This window comes from Anabrus simplex, chromosome 2 (genome assembly GCF_040414725.1).
Source record: "Anabrus simplex isolate iqAnaSimp1 chromosome 2, ASM4041472v1, whole genome shotgun sequence".
NCBI classification, from domain to species: Eukaryota; Metazoa; Arthropoda; class Insecta; order Orthoptera; family Tettigoniidae; genus Anabrus; species Anabrus simplex.
Window position 1 is genome coordinate 147,757,750 of NC_090266.1, and position 23,175 is coordinate 147,780,924.

At 43.3% G+C, this 23,175-nt stretch overlaps 1 protein-coding gene across 1 annotated transcript in view; it reads left to right on the forward strand.

Annotated features, from left to right (window-relative positions):
* Positions 1–19,813, forward strand: part of LOC136863469 (protein suppressor 2 of zeste-like) — a 350,894-nt gene extending 331,081 nt beyond the window's left edge. The window contains exons 8-11 of the mRNA XM_068225950.1: positions 15,817–17,742; positions 17,782–19,013; positions 19,137–19,290; positions 19,760–19,813. Of these exons, the coding sequence (XP_068082051.1) occupies positions 15,817–17,742; positions 17,782–19,013; positions 19,137–19,290; positions 19,760–19,813 (3,366 nt within the window). The remainder of the gene's footprint in view (positions 1–15,816; positions 17,743–17,781; positions 19,014–19,136; positions 19,291–19,759) is intronic.
* The last annotated feature ends 3,362 nt before the right edge of the window (positions 19,814–23,175 follow it).

Consider the following 23,175-nt stretch of genomic DNA (forward strand, 5'->3'; position numbering starts at 1 on the left):
TCCTAGGCTAAGGCTGATCAGGGCTTTAGAGCCATAGGTTTTTCTTTATCGTCAGGGGTAATTGCCAACCGGTACAACAAACGAATATTGTTCGTCAGAAATTGAGCCGTTTATTTCGAAGTGACATAAATCCAAAATTACCAGTTTTCGATTTACGTCAGAAATCACTTCCTTCTATTCACTGAGAAAGTGCTGTAAGTCCTGTTTCATTATTATGCGCTTGAGAACACCAGAAATTTGGTGCTCTGAATACAACAGTGGAGCGGTTAACGTCATAATGGTGTGTCCAGCGCACGCTGACTTTCGCGGTACAATATAATTGTGTGTTCTATGTTGCAGTGCGGACGTACCGGACTACATTAGAGCACTCAGTGTTATTACTTGTGTTATTGTTCGGAGACAATATTATACGAAAAATGTTGCTGAACAGAAGATAAAAAGTGGCCAATCGTACACAACAAGAAACGGTAATGTTGACGCAGAAGTGTTTCAAGACTTCTACTTCCAGTAGGCCTACACTAAGACCTCACTAACGTAAAAAAAAACCGTTCTTAGACAAAACATCAATATTTCATCACTTAAACTAATATTCTATTCAGTTTATTAATGGATATGTTGATGATTAATAATAAGAGTTGTATTATTTGATATTTTCATAGATTTGGAAAAATGTGTTTAAAGGAAAGCCTAATAATGCCGATATTATATTTTTTGCCACAGCCGCTTCCTTCCCACTCCTAGCCCTTTCCTGTCCCATCGTCGCCATAGGATATGTCTGTGTTGGTGCAACGTAAAGCCAATTGAAAACATATAATAATAATAATTTTGAGATAACAAATGCCAGAAAATTATTTACAATTTTTAAGTCATATTTTTGCTTTCTTGTGTTTTCAAACAGTGTTATGCAATTTTATTTCACAAAAATATGTTTCTTGTAACGGAATTTTAAAGTGACTGTTTTTGTTTGAAAAAATATTTAGAAACGTAAGCTATGTAGTTCCTAGAATGTACAGTGAATCTAAATACAAATCTTCAAATATCTCAGAACAGAACAATATTCAACTTGCGCCACTGGTGTTTTTTTACATATTTCTTTACGTCGCACCAACACAGATAGGTCTTATTTCCACGATGGGATAGAAAACGGCTAGGAGAGGGGAGGAAGAGGCCGTGGCCTTAATTAAGATACAGTCCCAGTATTTGCCTGGTGTGAAAATAGGAAACCACGGAAAATCATCTTCAGGGCTGCCGACAGTGGGGACTTTGAAACTAAAAGGCTCAGTTAGTTGAAGGAAGCTGACGTTTATTCAAATAGATCCAATATAAGTACGAAGGGATCTGAACGGAAATCATATCACATACCGTAAAATACGATCTCGGTCGATATCATCTATTGTAAACAGAACGTTTTCGCGTAAGATTTTACTAGTCTGGGAATCATATGAAGCCGGGCCGAGTGGCTCATGCGGCTGAGGCGCTAGCCTTTTGACCCGAACTTGGCAGGTTCGATCCTGGCTCAGTCCGGTGGTATTTGATGATGCCTCGTGTCGGTAGATTTAACAGCACGTAAAAAGAACTCCTGTGGGACTAAATTCCGATACCTTGGCGTCTCCGAAAACCGTAAAAGAAGCTAGTGAGGCGTAAAGCCAATAATACTTTATTATTATTATTATTATTATTATTATTATTATTATTATTATTATTATTATTATTATTATTATTATTAATAGGCCTATTATTATTGTTATTGCGCCATTGCTGGCGAGATGTGTTTACAGTGCACTATGTCTTGTGGTATGGGCTAGAATAAATTTGTTACTTTCATCGGCCTGTCTCAGTCTCATCCTGGGCTTTGACGATGTGAAAATGACCGAGGTATGAACGATGCTAGTAATATCATTTTTTATGCTGCCAGTCCTTGTTAAGAATGGTGTGAAAAAATTCTCTCTATTAGGGTCGTTTGGTGCATGCATTTCAGTGGGCTTGGCAGACTGGTATGAAATAGCAATGTCTGGATCGATGAGGAAAGCAACGGGAAACTGCCTCACTCCTCACTTCCCTTGCATGCCTCTTCAGTGACGCCTAGGCTGTCTATGACAGCTGTTGGCGGAACTGTGGAGGATCAAATCAGCACTCGGGCTGAATGCCCAGCATACAACAACACACACTATAATTAGTAATAATAATCAGATGTAAGAATAGATCTTCTTAGAGCCGATGACCTAGATATTAGCCCCGTTTTACAGCAAGAAAGTTCTTCTTGTGTAATATTTTTTTTTGCTAGGGGCTTTACGTCGCACCGACACAGATAGGTCTTATGGCGACGACGAGATAGGAAAGGTGAGAATAGAGGTATATTTATGATTTATGATGATTTTTATGACATACCCAGTCCGCGAACCAGTGGAGGTTAAAATCCCCGACCCGGCCGAGAATCGAATCAGGAAACCATTGAACTAAAGGCCAGCACGCTAACCATTTAGCCATGGAGCCAGACTTCGTGTGTAATGACACAAAGCACCAATGAGGCATGTTCAAACCTCGATGTCCATATTGAAATTATCGGAAGAATAGACTGCTTTGGAATGTAATTTATTGTTGATAAAACTGAGGAATCCTTTAGTTGGCTTTTAAGTGCTTTTAAGTACATAGGCCCTACTCCTAGTGCTAGGCGATGGCTCCATTATTTTTATTTAGTCAGTTCACCGCCCAGGTTTGTTTTCTCCCCCGGACTCAGTGAGGGATCCCATCTCTACCGCCTCAAGTACAGTGTCCTGGACATAAGGTATTTGGTCGGGGATACTAGTGGGAAGGAGAATCAGTACCTCTCCCAGGTGGCCTCACATGCTATGCTGAACAGGGGCCTTGTGGGGAATGGGTAGATTGGAAGTGATAGGCAAGGAAGAAGAAAGGAAGCGGCCATAGCCTTAAGTTAGGTACCATCCCGGCATTTGCCCGGAGGAGAAGTGGGAGACTACGGAAAACCAATTCGAGGATGACTGAGGTGGGAATCGAATTCTCTCTACCAATTTGACCTCCCTAGGCCGAGTATACCCCGTTCCAGTCCTCGTACCAATTTTCAAATTTCGTGGCAGAGCCGGGAATCGAACCCGGGCCTCCGGGGGTAGCAGCATATCTCACTCACCACTACACCACAGAGGCGAAAGGCATGGCTCCATAAGCAGTTATATTGCTGCTTCCCAGCATGCTGGAAAATGCAAACAATCGAGCAATGTCCGGAAATTAATGTAATACTAGCCTTTGTACCTTGTCTTCGACAGGTCGGCGTTGTAGGCAGTTAAGGTGGATGGAGAAAAGCAATCTGATTTGCGGCTGGAGTGAAAGTGTGAATATGGCGGTCTGTCTGTACAAGGACAGGCTCTTTAGTAAGTAAATAGCTGTTAACCGAAAAGTGAGAGTGGTGTAGATGTGTATTACATTGTGGAAGCTACTGAGTATCTGCTACTGCAAGGATCATCTTTCCATTGGAGAGCCTCAGTATAAACAACGGTTTGTTTCTTGTCAGCTGGTGCGTTTATTAAAAAAAGAGAATTAGAGGACCTGACTCGAGAGCAAGCAATGCACAATTGGCCGTGCGAGAAACGTCCTTAATTCCCAAGCTCTACCCCAGTGGGAGTGGGGGTTTGTCCTTGCGACTTATTTTTCGACATGGCAAAGTAGACCCTTACGTGGAAATGAAGTCCCTTAAATTGAAAGGGATAATTGGTAGGAATTACGGAATACGCCGTAGTGAGAGTGAAATGAATTTATTTCTGCTCCCCCCCCCCCCCATTTGGAGAATGCCAAAAAAAGAAAACAAATCTTAAAAGTGGATTGACAGCTACAAAGGCCGTGTAAATTATATTGTCTATAAATGATTAGTATACCTATTACTCAGATAAAACATATCAATCGATAATTTTGAAGCCCATGAGGATATCTTCATAGGAATAGCTAGGAGTATAGGCCTAAATGATGTCTTACTATTATTAACGATTCTTTCAGGATGCTAACCTAATGCCCTTAAAGAAGTGGTTATCCAGATCAAATTTCTTGTAGAAGTTGAGTAATGGTGCCTCTTGCTCCTATCATCAACCCTAATACATGTATGGAGTCCAGATATTTCTGAGCGTAATATGGAATTGTAGGTTCATATACATCAAATTTCTCCTTGTGTACATCATGTGGTTGAGTAGATGTTGCCGCGGTTCTAATTGTGGGGTCTATTATAAACCCATGACTTGAGCCCGGTGATATAGATACCATGCCAATCCGATGGCTTGAGCCAGCCTGAGACAATCCATGTACCTCTTCGTAGACTGTGTATTAAAACCAAACCCCATGGCACTACAGCCCTTGAAGGGCATTGGCCTACCAAGCGACCGCTGCTCAGCCGGAAGGCCTGCAGATTACGAGGTGTCGTGTGGTCAGCACGACGAATCCTCTCGGCCGTTATTCTTGGCTTTCTAGACCGGGGCCGCTATCTCACCGTCAGATAGCTCCTTAATTCTAATCACGTAGGCTGAGTGGACCTCGAACCAGTCCTTAGGTCCAGGTAAAATCCCTGACCTTGCCGAGAATCGAACCCGGGGCCTCAGGGTAAGAGGCCTCCGGGCCGGCTAGACTGTGTATTGCTTTCCGTAAATACAGTGCTGCCCGTTTCAGTACCTGTAAAATATTCCTGAGTAACTTTCTTTCTTCTTAGACGTGTAGGCCTACCGTTTCACAATTTCGGTTCTTCAAGATCTATACATCTTCCTTAAACATAATTTCGTGTACTGATAGGATAGGTGCAGAAATAGAATCGGGGAACTCTTCCGGGACACGTACCGACCGAGTTAAATGATGTGCATTTTCTTTCTTCGCCTGGAAATCGCGCCATGGATTCCCATTTATTTCCGCAATCTGTTGACGGTTGGAACCAAAATAGATCGTTCGGGTAACCACGTGCAGTATTTCGAGCTAGAAATTTTGAGTGTCTTGGAAAACATTGTCAGTTAAGGCCTCCTGAGACTAAACAGTGTTAGCCAGTTACGCAGGAATGGTAATTTTCAGGAGAACCTCGCTGAATCCCTCCTTTTCTTGACTGGAAAGTTTCACTCGAATGAGGCTGTTCCACTCAGCTAGGTCGCGCGGAATGCACATTTCCACTCACGACTAGCTTTATTTCCGTTATTACTCATCGTAGGATCAATTTGTACTACGCATAAATTCGAATATGTTATTTCCTACAACACTTATCGATGGGATCAGTATTAACGGAGATATTTGAGAATTCAGTTTAGGAACTTTTCCTAATCTACTATTTCACCCTGCGTGAGTAAAATTATTTATATCCTATTTTCTGATGCCTTCTCCCCTGACCTTAAATACAGACTTTTATTTAATTCTCTCCTGCTGTTCCCTCGCAATGCGCTTGCATACATACATACATACACTGACTGACAGAGCAAATGCAACACCAAGAAGGAGTGGTCAGAACTTTATGCCAATTGCAGGGTAGACTGACGTCACTGAGGTATGCTCATGATGTGAAATGCGCCGCTGTGCTGCGCACGTAGCGAACGATAAATGGGACACGGCGTTGGCGAATGGCCCACTTCGTACCGTGATTTCTCAGCCGACAGTCATTGTAGAACGTGTTGTCGTGTGTCACAGGACACGTGTATAGCTAAGAATGCCAGGCCGCCGTCAACGGAGGCATTTCCAGCAGACAGACGACTTTACGGGGGGGTATGGTGATCGGGCTGAGAAGGGCAGGTTGGTCGCTTCGTCAAATCGCAGCCGATACCCATAGGGATGTGTCCACGGTGCAGCGCCTGTGGCGAAGATGGTTGGCGCAGGGACATGTGGCACGTGCGAGGGGTCCAGGCGCAGCCCGAGTGACGTCAGCACGCGAGGATCGGCGCATCCGCCGCCAAGCGGTGGCAGCCCCGCACGCCACGTCAACCGCCATTTTTCAGCATGTGCAAGACACCCTGGCTGTTCCAATATCGACCAGAACAATTTCCCGTCGGATGGTTGAAGGAGGCCTGCACTCCCGGCGTCCGCTCAGAAGACTACCATTGACTCCACAGCATAGACGTGCACGCCTGACATGGTGCCGGGCTAGAGCGACTTGGATGAGGGAATGGCGGAACGTCGTGTTCTCCGATGAGTCACGCTTCTGTTCTGTCAGTGATAGTCACCGCAGACGAGTGTGGCGTCGGCGTGGAGAAAGGTCAAATCCGGCAGTAACTGTGGAGGGCCCTACCGCTAGACAACGCGGCATCATGGTTTGGGGCGCTATTGCGTATGATTCCACGTCACCTCTAGTGCGTATTCAAGGCACGTTAAATGCCCACCGCTACGTGCAGCATGTGCTGCGGCCGGTGGCACTCCCGTACCTTCAGGGGCTGCCCAATGCTCTGTTTCAGCAGGATAATGCCCGCCCACACACTGCTCGCATCTCCCAACAGGCTCTACGAGGTGTACAGATGCTTCCGTGGCCAGCGTACTCTCCGGATCTCTCACCAATCGAACACGTGTGGGATCTCATTGGACGCCGTTTGCAAACTCTGCCCCAGCCTCGTACGGACGACCAACTGTGGCAAATGGTTAACAGAGAATGGAGAACCATCCCTCAGGACATCATCCGCACTCTTATTGACTCTGTACCTCGACGTGTTTCTGCGTGCATCGCCGCTCGCGGTGGTCCTACATCCTACTGAGTCGATGCCGTGCGCATTGTGTAACCTGCATATCGGTTTGAAATAAACATCAATTATTCGTCCGTGCCGTCTCTGTTTTTCCCCAACTTTCATCCCTTTCGAACCACTCCTTCTTGGTGTTGCATTTGCTCTGTCAGTCAGTGTACATACATACAAACATACATACATACATTCATACATACAGATCGATACGCGAACTTAAAAATTGCATTTTCTTCTTATTTTGGACATGACTGACACACATATATAACAGATTTCATATGCTTCTTATTAAGGTGCAGACAAAACTCGTATTTTAATTATATAGATTATCCTAAAATATAGCCTACACTTAGTATGATACAAACCCCAAAATATCAACATTGCACTCGGACTTAAACATTGTTACAATTTATTCAACAGTACTTTATGAAGGTTAATTTCACACAAACTACACATTTCAGTTGGCCACAGTAGTATTGATGTGATTCTCAAATTAACCTGAGCGGGAAATACTACATATTTTTCTGAAAATAAGTTTCGTCGACGATCGGAAGTATGTTCTTCTGCACTGAAAACGGTCTCTGAGGTCACAGACGCATACTTCAACACATGGATGTGGCTGTAAGCGATGTCTGGGAATCGGACTAACAGTAGATAAGAAAGCATAATCCAGATTTCTTGAAGGACTGCTTCGAATTTTTCCACGACTTGTTCACCTATTGTTGTACGGACTTACTTAAGTTCAGTTTTTACATCACAGATGAAGTCAATCGATTCCATGAGTAAAAGTCCGATACTTGTTTATGATTTCAGAAAGCCAGCTGAATTTACAGTCTGTATGCTGATACGCCAATTTCTTGACCAGTTTAGACACATTCCGCATTCTTCGCCAATATTGCACTGTCCATAAGAATTAGGTAGTGGAACACGTTTTTGAATGCATGCCATACTGCACAGAACAACAACGGACCCCTAGCAATGCTCCCAGATATACCTGTATTTTTACATATAAATTATACAACAAATCATCATTTGATTCTCACTCATTTTTGCAAAACAAACTTAAATGTCCGAAAACAATCAAAAACAAAGTGGGAATCCAGTTGGGTTTTCTTCTAACTTGGAGAGCTTTAGGAATGTGTATGCCCTCCGCAAGCATTTATCACAGCCTAACACCTCCATGGCAATTTCAAGGAGGTCACTCTGCGGTATCCGTTCCTGTTTTTCAATGAGAGCCTGTAAGAGCTCCTGGGGAGTCTGTGGTACAACAGGACGACCATGAACACGTCTGTCAAGCATGTCCCACACGTGCTCTGTGAGATTCACGTCGGTACTCACCGCTGACTCTTCCATCAGTGGAATGTGGAGGCTTCTCAAGAGGTCCCTGGCGTCGCCCGTTACATGCGCCCTGGCATTGTCGTGCCTAAGAAGAAATTCAGGGCCAACATTATATGCAGCAACCACCACATGGCCTAAAACGGTCTGGTTGATGTGCTACCTGGCGGACAATGGCAAAATCTGTACGGCTGTCGAAATTAATGCTATTCCACACCATAACATAACATTTTTCGAAGCTGTCCACATTTGACAAGTAACGCTCAACAGGGCCTTTCCATACACGTATACGGCTATCACTTTGAGTCAGGGGAAATCGTGACTCGTCTGTGAGCTGCACAGCTCTCCGTTGGTGAAGTTGCCAATTGACGCGGTTAATGGCGAACAGAACGCCAGCTGCTTGGTGTTTCCGCGTAAAGCGTGGCCCTGAAACAGGTCATCTGGATCGGAAGTTACCTTCGCGTAACCTCTTTCTTGCAGTTTGATCGGATACCGTTACTCCTGTTACTCTTCTGAGATCTGTCACTGGCGGTACGATGATGCAACGCACAAATAACCAGATATCGGTCGTCATTTTGGTTTGTGATGCGTCGCCGACCTTGTGCAACCCGCCTGGTGAATTGACCTGTATCATTGTATCGATTCCATAACCGATAAATGATAGACGGGGGAGACATAGAATTCCTCGTCAACACGACGTAAAGTACACCCTTCCTGGATGAAAGAGACTACTCTTGCGGCTTGTACGTCGTGCTGCAAGGTACACGAACTCTGCAAATGACAACTTTAGTCCGTTTACCTCGCTACGACACGCTGACTTACGGGTTTGTTTTAAGGGGTCTCCTGGCATTGTACTGCAGGGCTCCGACTATAGAAACAGTGTGACTCAGATGTTTCTGCTTTGAATAACCAACTTTTCAGTCTATGCAGGCTTCTGGTATTAATTGTATCAAAAGTATTTTAACATACCAGACCATGAAAATCATGTTCACCTAATTATACTAGACTAACAGTTTGCACATTCAAATACCACCGCACTGAGTCAGGATCGAACCAGTGGCCAGGATTCGAAGCGCGGTCGTTTCGTAGGGACCCCACTGACGATACCACTTAGCCACGATACTCCACACCCACCCCGGTCCTTGGAACATTTTAGTGGAAGTCCACTTTCGATACAATGCTATGAAGACGTCCAAATAAACTTTGTATGTACATTAATTGCGGTGTACACCTTAAGAAAGCAGAGTATAAACCTCGAGAAAGTAATAATAATAATGATAATAATAATAATAATAATAATAATAATAATAATAATAATAATAATAATAATAATAATAATATTGCCTTTACGTCCCACAGACTACGTTTACGGTTTTTGGAGATGCCGAGGTGCCGGAATTTAGTTCCGTGAGAGTTATTTTACGTGCCAGTAAATCTAAGCGATACGAGGCTGACGTATTTGAGCACCTTCAAATACCACCGGACTGAGGCAGGATCGAACCTGCCAAGTTGGGGTCAGAAGGCCAACGTCTCAACTGTCTGAGCCACTCAGCCCAACCCTCAATAATGGCTGCGAACAGAAACTGAAATTTTCCATAGAGAGGTCGAAGTGAAACAGCTGTCGAATAAGAACGTATAGTCTGGGGCGAAATCCTGTGTCACGGAAAGGCTGGCAATGTCCTTTTTCTTTCTGTCCACATTTATCTACATAGGCTACGTAAACAAAGCAGAACTGAATCGGTGAAGTGACAGTCGTTAGTGCACACAATGAAGTTAGACACCAGATACTGTACATTGTTTAGAAAAGCTGTTGGAATTATCGCCCACCACAGTCAATGCAGGCATGACATTGGCGGAGGTAAGCATTCGGTGTAATGGGACACTGCGTTGGATGAAGACAGGCAATCTGTTGTCATACCGGAAGCTAAATGAAATACATTGTCCATTATGTCGTTCCTAATATTTTCAATCTTGCCCTGACGCAGGGTTTCGTTCTACCCTATACTTTATTATTCGAAAGTAGTATTTCGAACCCCCTATGGACTGAAGTATGAGACCAATATAACACAGAACCTGGCAATTATTTCCAGTTATTACCTCCTGACACCGTCACACTTGAAAACGTGCTGAGTACAGTTCTCCTTTCCGCCAGTACCACATGTCTCAAAATAAAATAATTGGCTCGCTGAATGTGGCTGCCAAGATCAACCATGAATGCAACAGAGATGTCAATTGTTCCTTTTAAATATTTTGTAAAAAATTCCTCTACCTCGCACCGACAAAGATAATTCTTATGGCAATGATGGGAGAGGAAAGGCATCTTTTTTCTGCTAGTGGCTTTACGTCGCACCGACACAGATAGGTCTTATGGCGACGATGGGATAGGAAAGGGCTAGCAGTTGGAAGGAAGCGACCGTGGCCTTTACTAAGGTACAGCCCCGGCATTTGCCTGGTGTGAAAATGAGAAATCACGGAAAACCATCTTCAGGACTGCCGACAGTGGGATTCGAACCCACTATCTCCCGCATGCAAGCTCACAGCTGCGCGCCCCTAACCGCAAGGCCAACTCGCCCGGTCCTTTTAAATAAAGCAATTTGGTATCACTGCTTTGGAACTTGTTAAAGCAACGAACACTTACTGCACATTTTTCTGAGCCTCTTAGGTGAAAAACACCTACTGTGTTTCTATCGTCAACTAGTCAGAAGGTATCTGTGGTGAAAAACTTCAACAGGTCCCGAACAGGAGATACTCCCGAGCAGGAGTGGAGCTCCAGCATAGCTCAAACAGGAGATACTCTCCAACTGGAGTAGAGCTATTTCATAGCTCAAACAGGAGATACTCCCGAACAGGAGTAGAGCTCCTGCATAGCTCAAACAGGGTTTACTTCCGAATAGGAGTAGAGCTCCTGCATTGCTCAAACAGGAGATAGTCCTGAGCAGGAGTAGAATTTCTGCATAGCTCAAACCGGAGATACTCCCCAACAGGTGTAGAGCTCCTGCATAGCTCAAAAAGAAGATGGTCCCGAACTGGAGTAGAGCTCCTGCATAGCTCAAACAGGAGATAGTCCCGAGCAGGTGTAGAATTCCTGCATAGCTCAAACAGGAGATACTCCCGAAATTGGAGTAGAGCTCCTCAATAGCTCAAACGAGAGACACTCCCGAGCAGGAGTATAGCCCCTGCATAGCTCACGCAGATGGTCCCCTGCAGGAATAGAACTACTTCATACCCCAAACAGGAGATACTCCCCAACTGGAGTAGAGATCCTGCATAGCTCAAACACGAGATACTCCCGAAGAGGAGTAGGGCTCCTGCATAGCTCAAACAGGATATACTCCCGAACTGGAATAGAACTCCTACATAGCTCACGCAGGAGATACTCCCCAACTGGAGTAGAGCTATTGCATAGCTCAAACAGGAGGTACTCCCGAACAGGAGTAGAGCTCCTGCATAGCTCAAACAGGGGTTACTCCCGAATAGGAGTAGAGCTCCTGCATTGCTCAAACAGGAGATAGTCCTGAGCAGGAGTAGAACTTCTGCATAGCTCAAACCGGAGATACTCCCCAACAGGAGTAGAGCTCCTGCATAGCTCAAACAGAAGATGGTCCCGAACTGGAGTAGAGCTCCTGCATAGCTCAAACAGGAGATAGTCCCGAGCAGGTGTAGAATTCCTGCATAGCTCAAACAGGAGATACTCCCGAAGTGGAGTAGAGCTCCTGAATAGCTCAAACGAGAGACACTCCCGAGCAGGAGTATAGCACCTGCATAGCTCACGCAGATGGTCCCCTGCAGGAATAGAACTACTTCATAGCCCAAACGGGAGATACTCCCCAACTGGAGTAGAGATCCTGCATAGCTCAAACACGAGATACTCCCGAAGAGGAGTAGGGCTCCTGCATAGCTCAAACAGGATATACTTCCGAACTGGAATAGAACTCCTACATAGCTCAAACAGGAGGCACTCCCGAGCAGGAGTATAGCCTCTGCAAGCTCACGCAGGAGACGGTCCCAAGCAGGAGTAGAACTCCTTCATAGTCCAAACAGGAGATACTCCCCAACTGGAGTAGAGATCCTGCATAGCTCAAACACGAGATACTCCCGAAGTGGAGTAGAGCTCCTGCATAGCTCAAACAGGAGCCACTCCCGAGCAGGAGTATGACCCCTGCATAGCTCACGCAGGAGATACTCCCCAACTGGAGTAGAGATCCTGCATAGCTCAAAAACGAGATACTCTCGAGCAGGAGTAGAGCTCCTGCATAGCTCAAACAGGGGATAGTCCCGAGCAAGTGTAGAGCTCCTGCATTGCTCAAACAGGAGATACTTCCGAATTGGAGTATAGCTCCTGCATAGCTCAAACAGGAGACACTCCCGAGCAGGAGTATAGCCCCTGCATATCTCACGCAGGAGATGGTCCCAAGCAGGAGAAGAACTCCTTCATAGCCCAAACAGGAGATACTCCCCAACTGGAGTATAGATCCTGCATAGATCAAACACGAGATACTCCCGAGCAGGAGTAGAGCTCCTGCATAGCTCAAACAGGGGATAGTCTCGAGCAAGTGTAGAACTTCTGCATAGTTCAAACAGGAGATAGTCCCGAGCAGGAGTAGAGCTCCTGCAAAACTCAAACAGGAGATGCCGTGGAGCATGAGTAGAATTCATACATAGCTCAAACAGGAGATGGTCCAGAACAGGAAAAGAACTCTTCCTTAACTCAAACAGAGGATAGTTTAGAGCATGAGTAGAAATCAAGCATAGCTCAAACAAGAGATGGCCTCGAACTGGAGTAGATCACTTTGCTGGTCAAACAGAAGATTGTGCTAAGCAGGTACATAGGTCAAACAGACGGTGATCGTGAAGAGCAGTAAATCAGAAACAGAATGGGGATGTTAGTGAGTGACTAAAATGTCGGCTTATTACGTGCTAGTTGATCGGACAGGGCAGATGTTATGAAGAGAAGGGGATATATTTGGTAAAATGTTGTCGTCTGCTGTCATGTCTCCAGGCTACACGTGATTTTTAACCAACTGTTAGCAAGGAAAATAATGGTGGGTACAGAATTCTGTCGGCCGATTTTCTTTTTTCATTCCTCTACCCCCAGCCACGGTCTCCTGCTGTATTACACTCTCTTCATTGAGTTACGACTGCATTCCAGTATAAATTGATTTTCACATTTTGTATATTTACACTTTGTATATTATGTCTCTTGAGCACCTTCAACTACCACCGGACTGAGCCAGAATCGAACCTGCCAAGTTGGGGTCAGAAGTCCATCTCCTAAACTATTTGATTGGTAGAATTTTTTTACAATTGGTTTTATGTCGCACCGACACAGATAGGTCTTATGGCGACGAAGAGATAGGAAAGGCCTAGGAGTGGTAAGGAAGCGGCCGTGGCCTTAATTAGGGTACAGTCTCAGCATTTGCTTGGTGTGAAAATGGGAAACTACGTAAAACCATCTTCAGTGCTGCCGATAGTGGGGTTTGAATCCACTGCCTTCCGGATGCAAGCTCACAGCCGCGCGCCCCTAACCGCACGGCCAACTCGCCCGGTGTAGAAATCTCGTCGTACGGCAGACATAGGATTCAGGTCTACTTTGACAGCCACAACCCGTCTTAGTGACAGCCGTTGCCCTGTTTTCAATTTATTATTAATCCAACATTTACTTTTTCTCTACATAATTTCGTGTTAATAATCCTGTTGTTACCTGATCATAAATGCTACTCTTCATGCCCACGCACCTTACTTATACCCTATTTTTTACAAGTTGCTTTACGTCGCACAGACACAGACAGGTCTTACGGCGACGATAAAACAGGAAAGGGCTAGGAGTGGAATGGCAGCAGCTGTGGTCTTAATTAAGGTACGGTCCAAATATTTGTCTGGTGTGAAAATCGGAAACCACGGAAAACCATCTTCAGGGCTGCCTACAGTGGGGTTCGAACCCACTATCTTCCGAATACTGGATACTGGCCGCACTTAAGCGACTACAGCTATCGAGCTCGGTCTTACTACATCTAACCTTAGCCTGGCCATTTCTCTTTTCGTATCCTGTAATCTTGCGCAACAATTCAAATTTCTAATATTATCCGCTCCGACTTTTGGAATATTAATGATCAAGAATCACTCTCAGTTTAAAAATGCATAATTTTGTTGAAGTGACAATTCGATGTGATATTTCGGCTCGTCTGTTGGAGCGCTAGCGTTATTTTGGCCGCAACTTTGATGGGCAAATTCGAAATTCTATAGGCCTAACAGTTTGCTATGTCGTTATGCAAATCGGCACATGCAGAATTGAAAACAAAGATACAGTACTGTTATTTGCTGGGATCTTTGGCGGTGTGGAAAGATAAGCAACTGGTGACGGTGCACGCCGCGCTGTACTCATGCTTAGGTGACACCGTGCTACTGCTCGAGCGTAAGACCTTGCCTGAGTATTCACAAGTAACACACATGACGCCTGTCCACACTCCAGCACGTTGTCTTCCGCGCGGCACATACTCAAGCTGGCGCAAGTAGATAGATTGCTCCTCTCTTCCCGCGGGAGATTGTGTGACCCCTCTGACACGGCCACAGACCCCAACAACTGACAGCAGGGTAAACGCCAAAGGTATGCATTACTACGAACTGAGACCGGTATTGAACGAGTGTGAACACGACATCTAGTTGGCTGTAGTATACCAAACAACATTTTTCCGTAGCACCAGATGGCGGCAAATCCACGTGTCGAGTCATCATCCAAGTTCGGTGCAGCGTCGACAACATAAAGACAACGGTTAAGACTTGTAACTAATACTTTTTGTGGCATAATTCGCGAGTGTATTGCTTAATTAGCATATCTGTGAAATTTCAGACTCATACGATCATTACAGCCTGTGCTGTGCTACGCTGAACACCGTCAGTTTAATTGTGGACACCCGGAACATTTTCGTGTAACCCCTACCGTGGCGTCGCGGAACATTTGGGTTCCGCGGGACCTCGGTTGGGAGTCGCTGCTCTGTACGAATGAAACGTGATTTCTCGATAACTGAAGCATGTGGCACATTAAATTGAAAGAAAAGTCAATTTTTGTTCCTCCCTTGTCGAAAACCTCAGACAGTATTTTCAGTTAACAGTAGTGTTAGTATATAAATGAAAAAATACCACAGTGCTGATGAGATCAAGTACAATTCATATTTGTAAACAAAAACCATTCAAGAGGAGGGAGCCAGTGTAGACATTGCCATTTTAAAACCCGGTAGGAGAGATTTTAACTGTGTTTTAAGTCACTACAACGTTGAAAGATTATTTATAATGATATAAATCTAGCACATGAGACTATCCGGCACCAGATACAATACGGTACACCTGTGACTGCTTTATGAATGAATTTCCTCTTTTGCCACTTTTGTACTTTTGCATTGGAAAGCGTGATGATATGTTGTTTGATCTCTGTATTATGTCTCTATTTATTAGTCATATTATTCATCATTAAGTTATTTTAAGATGTCTATAAAACTGTTGCTTTTTAAAGATTTCATAAAATTGTTCTTTCCAGACAGATCAGTTAGTTCGAAAATGTTGTATCATAACGTTGCCTTTGTATCTCTAGTTGATTATCTTCATTCTTCATTTAGTGACGAGTATGAAAATACGTAGACAACGCAGAATTCGATTATTATCATCACCAACTTCGATCATTATTATCATCCTCACCATCATCATTGCTGGACGCTGCTGTGAAATAGTGATAGTAGTGAAAGTACTGTGTTGCTTTGATTGCTTTTGAAATGTGATATTATTTTGCCTGTTTCAGACGTCACCAATGGAGTTCCACTATCGGATATTTCATTTACCACCAATCATGTATTGCGAGTCACCTGTAGCAACTAGTCCCGCAGATCTACAAGCTCCCAGTCCCGCTGCTACTACAGAGCAGTCTGATAATACATCAACATGTACTGCAGCGGCGACAACGACCACGGAAGAAGACACAGGTGCCGCAACAACTTCTCCATCTCCTGCTCCTGCTCCTGCGGCAGAGGAACCTAACAGCCCTAACGGCGCGCGCTCTGGCGAAGAAGATGAGGTGGAAGAAGAGGAGGGAGAAGAGGGTGAGCACGAGCCTCCTGCGAACGAAACGTCAGAGGCAGTACCATCCGTCGTGCCTCCGAATGTTCCTTCACCACCGGAACAAGAACTGAAGGAGCGAGGTTGCGAAATAGAAGCTAGTGAAGAATCGATAATTCTTAGTAAAGACAAAGAAAACGCTTTGGACAATGAATCCCACGCTGGCGAGGAGAAGGATAAAGAGGTCGTTAACTCACAAGAAGCACCAAACATAGAAACGACTGAAGTCACCTCAAACGTTGAGGGTGCGGTTTCCGAAGAGAGAGATGTTACAGAGACTGAAGCTAAACCAGCAGTGGCTGAAGATTCTTTGTTGGAAGATGCATCTACGAACGATTCATCTGGTTTAGAAGTTCGTGAGCCTTTACCACAAATGCCTGCTGAGGAAACGGTAAACAATCAAGTGACTTCTTCAGAATCCAAGAATGACGTAGTTGAACCTACCGTTCAAGAAGAAGTTGAGGATGATGCTAATGACGATGAAGAAGAGGGTTTTAATTTACGAATTTCATCAACTGACGAAGAGGACGAAGAGGAAGTCGACAATGAAGCTAAACCTGCAGAAGTTCCAGAACTTGCTGAAAAGGTTGTGGAGGAAGGACGAGGGGAAGAACAAGAAGGTCCAGAAGAAGAAGAAGATGAGGAGGAGGAGGAGAAACCGCAAGAAAAATGTGAAGATGTACCAAAGCATAAACGTATCAAATTAGATTTAGGAAAAGATAAGGAGAAACAGAAACAGAATAACAGCGGAAAACGGAGGAGTAAGCATAAATCCAAGCACCACAGAGGAGAAGAAGGTACGAAGAAGAGAAAAGCACATCGTAACAGTGAAATACCTGCAACACCTACTATTCTTCAATTTGATGAAGAGGCTATTAAACTAAAACTGAAATTGACTGGAAATTCTTCGAGTGCAATAAGTTCTACATCAAACAGCAGTTCTGTTTCTAATCACCGTCATCACCACCATCACTCCAAACACCACCACAAGCATAAACAAAGTGAGACAAGTGATAACAGTTCCAATGGGAATCGTTCAAATGGCGATTCTTCGACTTCCACCAAAGAACGACTATTGCAGATGAGAGCTGTCCGGCATAAAAATACAAGTAATAACAAAAAGGTCGATCATTGTCAGTCGAGTGACGATAATTCTATACCGGTAAGTAAAAGTAAAAAGTCAAGTCCAATAATAATGCCCCCGTCTTCCATAACAGTAAGTAAAGTTAATACTGGTGAAAAGAGAAAGTTAGACATTCAGAAATTAGGAAACGTAGGCTGTAGTGATGTAAAAAGGCCCTCTTTAGAGATAATGTTAGTTAGTGCCCCTTCCACGTCGCAAGCCAGTAGCAGTAGCAGTAACAATGGTAAATCGATATCTAAGACAATTGCGTCTGTCACTGCTAAACAATCTCCTTCTGGTTCTGCTGATGCGGATATTTCAAAGAAGACTTCAGTGCAGTCCGACAATAAGCCGACTCGACCGCTCCCCGCCACCATACCTCTTTTAAGGTTCAAGAAACCACCAACTTCGACAATCCGCCCACCATCAGGATTGACAATCACTCCAAAACCACCGAATACAGTATCAAATAAGTCAACTATATCTAAAGTCACGACAGGAAAGGCATCAGACAGTTCTGGAACGCAGTCAAAGAAAGATATTTCACAAGGAGATAGTGAAAATGCAGATGTAGATCAAGCCATGAAGCATGACAATTTTGGAGCTCTAGACCTATCAGGTAAATCTTCTCGTTGCAAAGACGGCGGTACTTCTCCTTCATCAGATGGCTGCCCTCAGTCGCCAGTGCCAAGTGCTGGGAGTCCTTCGCCATCCAAAAGTACTACAACGTCCAATCATCAGAGTATACTGTCAATTGCTCAGAATGCATTGCGTATGCATAGACAGCTATCAAATCTAAGTTTGCAACAGGGTCTGAATATAGCTAGCAGCACATCTCCTTTAGTGTCTCCAACAATCTCATCTTCTACTACTGGTAACAGGAATGGAACTAACTCGCCGAATTCTCCCGATAGTGCTTTATCTTCGGCACTTCTTGGTAGTTTATCCACGGCAGCTGGAATTCCTGGAGGCTCGGGAACAGGGACTACTGGTATTGGAACTTCAGCTATGAGCAATTTAAAAACTCTGTCTGATGCTGCCGTTCATATTCGGAATCTCATGGCTGCGCAGGGGAAAGGTAATGCAAGATGTATAGGAAAGCAACAGATGAGTAATATTCAGGCTGCACAACAAATTCAGCAGCAGTTACAGCAGCAGCAGCAGCAGCAACAGCAGCAGCAACAACAGCAGCAACAACAAAAATCTTCAAATGGACAAGGGGGAAATCCTGCCAATTTAGGGCTTGGTGGGAGAGCTAATTCTGGACCTTTCTCTGCAAACGGACGAGCGCAAGGTAGTATGACAGCTTTCCCTACTCTTCACCACCACCATCACATGCATCATCAAACACCTTCTGTTGCTCGTTCTCCAAACCACTCCCAGCAGTACACTATGCCAGGATCTCCTGTTCCACCTTCACCTGCGTCTCCAATTCGAATTCCTATACCCCCATCCTCTCTTAAAACGTCACCAGCAGGGAGAGGATCCAATCCTGGGAGCACTCCTAGAGCAAATGTTCCACGCCTTCATGAATTATATCCTGGAGGATCACCTAGCGGAAGTAGCGGTCGTGGAAAAGGCCTTGCCGGAGTATCCTTCCTTAATAGGAACAATGTAAATAATGTAAGTGCAAAGCCAGGTCCAAATCAAGGGGTACGCCATATCCCTAATCCTTCTGCTTTACTTTTCAGACAGCAAGCGCAACAGAGACTGCAAGCACAGCAGCTGTCCCAAAACTCTATGTCAAGAACAACACCTGGGTCAGTACCCACTGTGAATAGTAACACAAATACAACTTCCAAAACTTCAACGTTATTCCATCAGAACCAAGGATTTAACAACAATAATAATACCAATACCAACAACAATAATAACTCTAAGAGCAACTCGCAATTAGCGGCAGCATCGTCTGTATCTAGTTCCTCATCATCCGTGTCCCACCAAACGCCAGTGTCGTCTATTCGCAAAATGGAAAATATGACTCGCAACATCGAAAAAGTTGCAGCAGGTTTGTCTGTGCGGGCTGTAGAAGCCCATGTGAGTGGAAAATAGTGGTCTCAGAAATATAGTGTGTGATACTATTTTATGTTCCAAGTGGAATTTACTAGCTCCCCAGGAAATCTGTGCTGTAGATTTAGATTTTCTTCGACATGGATTCGGAACCCAAACCTGTGATTTTTTATGCCTTGACTTCGTTCAGGGAAGCTAAGTTCCGCTTAGCGACCTATCGATTGAAATCTTTTGTGAGTGTACTATATACCAGATGGAAGTTCAAAACTTCGTTAAAGCGTCATAATACGCCAACCAGTGTGTTGGGGCAAGGTTGTATCTAAACCCTAAACTGTTCTGTTAAACGTAATTTCGTACTTTACACGTGTAGCTGTGGTGCAACAAACTATTTCAGCATAATAAAAGTGACTTTTCGGAAGTGTTTGAGGACGAGGTATCGTATCAGAAACGATTCTGATGTTGCATAAATTATAATGTTTTCTGTTGTTCCCTGCAGAAGATGGAGGACGGGGAGGCAAGAAAGAAGAGGAAGATGAAAAGGGTAAATTAATATTTAAGTCGCAATCTTCTTCTGCTTTCTGAAGACTACACGACATAAATTTCATCCCATTGGATGTTCGACTATTATTTAAGCTACCACTTTGTTAAGCTGTATGTGATTTCACTTCATGTGAGCACAAGAAATATTTCCACCAGCTCAATATATTTTTGTGTGAGAAGTATGCTTTGTTTTATATTTGGAACTAGTTGTTTACTATGGTCAGAAGCTTTATATGATTAGTAATATTTGTTTCCTATCTCTCATCTGGTGTCATACCAATTATAATCTCTTTGAAATTTGTTACAGGCCATAATTGTCTTAAATTTTGCACTTGTCGTGGGGATCAGTTTAAATCCTTGCTTTTAGCTTTCAGTTGACAGCTTCTTCCACGTCACTAACAACTCCATCAGTAGCATATGCATAATATTTTTCAGTTATGATTTTGCATCGTTTTAACATGGAGAGTGATGCAGATATTTTTTCCTAAGTGCTCGGGAATACAGTAGAATTGCCATACTGACAAAGCGAAATACTTTAAATATCTGTGACTTCACCACTGTTTTGTCTGATGTAGTATCATATGATTAGTATATGATTCATGCATTATGTTATTTTCTCGTATTATTTGGCTTCATGCAGGTTCTGATCAAGGAGAGATCTAATAAGCCATTTAACTTAAGCGGTGGTCCCAATATTTTATTATACAGTATGTGTTTGGTTTTCACCATCTACGTTTTTGGCTTTTACAATTTGCTTTACGTCGCACTGACACAGTTAGGTCTTATGGCGACGATGGGATAGGAAAGGGCTAGGAATGGGAACGAAGCGACCGTGACCTTAATTAAAGTACATCCCCAACATTTGTCTGATGTGAAAAATGGGAAAGCACGGAAAACCATCTTCAGGGCACTGAGCATTCAGCCAAGGAACCGATTATTATTATTATTATTATTATTATTATTATTATTATTATTATAACGTCCGACTCGTTGGCTGGATGGTCAGCGTACTGGCCTTCGGTTCAGAGGGCCCCGGATTCGATTCCCGGCCGGGTCGGGAATTTTAACCTTCATTGGTTAATTCCAATGGCCCGGGGGCTGGGTGTTCGTGCTGTCGCTAACATCCCTGCAACTCACACACTACACGCAACACTATCCTCTACCACACTAACACGCAGTTACCTATACATGGCAGATGCCGCCCACCCTCATCGGAGGGTCTGCCTTACAAGGGCTGCACTCGGCTAGAAATAGCCACACGAAATAATTATTATTATAACAAAATTTTCTCGGATTACGCCGTTAGGTGGGATTACTATCGAAACCTAGTGAAACGTCATTGATCTTCTAATTATTTTCAGTATAGATCCTTCAAATCCTCTTTTTCAGCTCTTTGTTCGTGATGCTGCAAATTTCTAACACCACTATATTGTTCAACGTAGATTATCTTGAGGACAAACTTGTGAAGTGCATCGCGCAGCTAGTGGGAAATTTGTAGTTATTATTATTATTATTATTATTATTATTATTATTATTATTTCTTCATTTTACAAGCATGCTCACTCTTCGTTGTCGGGTTGAATAGGAGAAATTTCTGCAGATTTCTTCACATAATGTAACTTCACTTGCTTGTATATGTACTTTAGTAGTTTTGTTATTATTTGGATGTACTATATTTTTATTGAGAGGTTCTTACAATGTAGACATCTCATTTTAATTTCATAATGTATGCTTCCTGCTGATCAATTTGACAGTGACCAGCTGTCAACTGAAAGTGAAAAAAATTACCATGTTATTTCTCATTGTGTCATTAGATTAAATTAAGTTTCCGAATAATCATTTGAAAAGTATGTAATCATGAGCGCAGTTTAAAAATTGGAAGTGTTAGTTTCCATGAAAATGGTTGTTTTTTTCTACATGATCTCCAAATGGTTCTTGGTCTTTCACCAGAATTACACAAATTTTTCTCGAGTTTATAAGACCTTTTCTACTTATGGTCGAAGGTGGTATGATTTTTCATCTCCTTAGTAGAAATAAGCTGGAGAGAAAGTGAAGGACAATCGGTGCCATTAAATGTTATTACCTGTTATCGCCAAGCGGAGCGCGTGCACTATGGTTCCAGTTGGAAACTTCAGGTTGTTTTATGTCTGTTAATTTTTTATGTGCTTACTGCATTTTCCTGTTGCTACATGCATCAAATAATATTCCAGAATGTGCATGCGTTCGTGTACTAGTATACAGTAGCAGTTAGCACTGAAGTGAGGTACATGAGCGTATATGCTCATTTACTATCATTTCAAAATCCTGAAAACATTACATTTAGGAATGTTGGTTCTTGTGTTTATCTAGTAAGTGGCAGAAGTCTATGGGACCTTGTCTTTACAAATGTAAATCTTGTAAAATTAATACACCTAACACACGTGAGAGTACTAAGAATACTGTGGAATATGAGAGTCAAGTAGTCTTTAGCGAAACGTCCTCTCTGAGATTTCAATATATGACTTATTTATGAATATCGATTATTTTTGGATCTTAATGTAGATTCGTGGGGGTGGGGAGGGGATCTCTCGTGAATAGTGAACAACCTGTTGCAGCAAACGAGACTGAGATACAAAAATTGTCATTACATATTAATATATTATTTGATCTCCATTTCGTTCTTATCGATACTGGAGGTGAAGTACGTCTAATTTACTTCAAGCAAACAGTTTCTTAGTGATCTCACGTGATTTCTACAGTTAGTCTATGAGACGCTACATTTTCGTACCAGATTTATAATATGAAGAGAACGCCATCATGGAAACATATCACCTTGGGCTTAAAGTGTTCAAAAACGAAACTGGCTTACGAACTCGAACTCAAATTAGTGTCACAATTTACATTTTAGGGGGATCATGCCGATTAATTAGTTACATATAATTTCCATTTTGAAAATGGTGTACACCAGGCATTAACTAGAATTGGAATATTTTGATGTATTTAATCCATCCTCATTTTTTCTATCCATGTAGTTATAAGTTCTGGTGGCCTGTGAATTTGTACCTATATATTGTTATTTTTGGAATTGAGGAAACTGAGTTACCCTCATCTTTTGCTATCCATGTCGTTGTAAAGTCTAATAGTCCGTCAGTTTGTACCTACGAGGGCTGTAGATAAAATAGTGGCAGTATTTAATGAACTAACATTACATTCCTTCAATGTAGTCACCCGCAAAGTCTATTGCCTTTTGCCAAATGTCGGGAAGCTGCTGGGGACCGTTGACAAGGCGTTCTCTGTTGACGACAGCGACGGAGCGTCCTAGTGCACAGAGTACAGGTGTCACGTCAGGAAATCGGTGACCTCAGAGAGATTTCTTCAACTTGGGAAACCGGT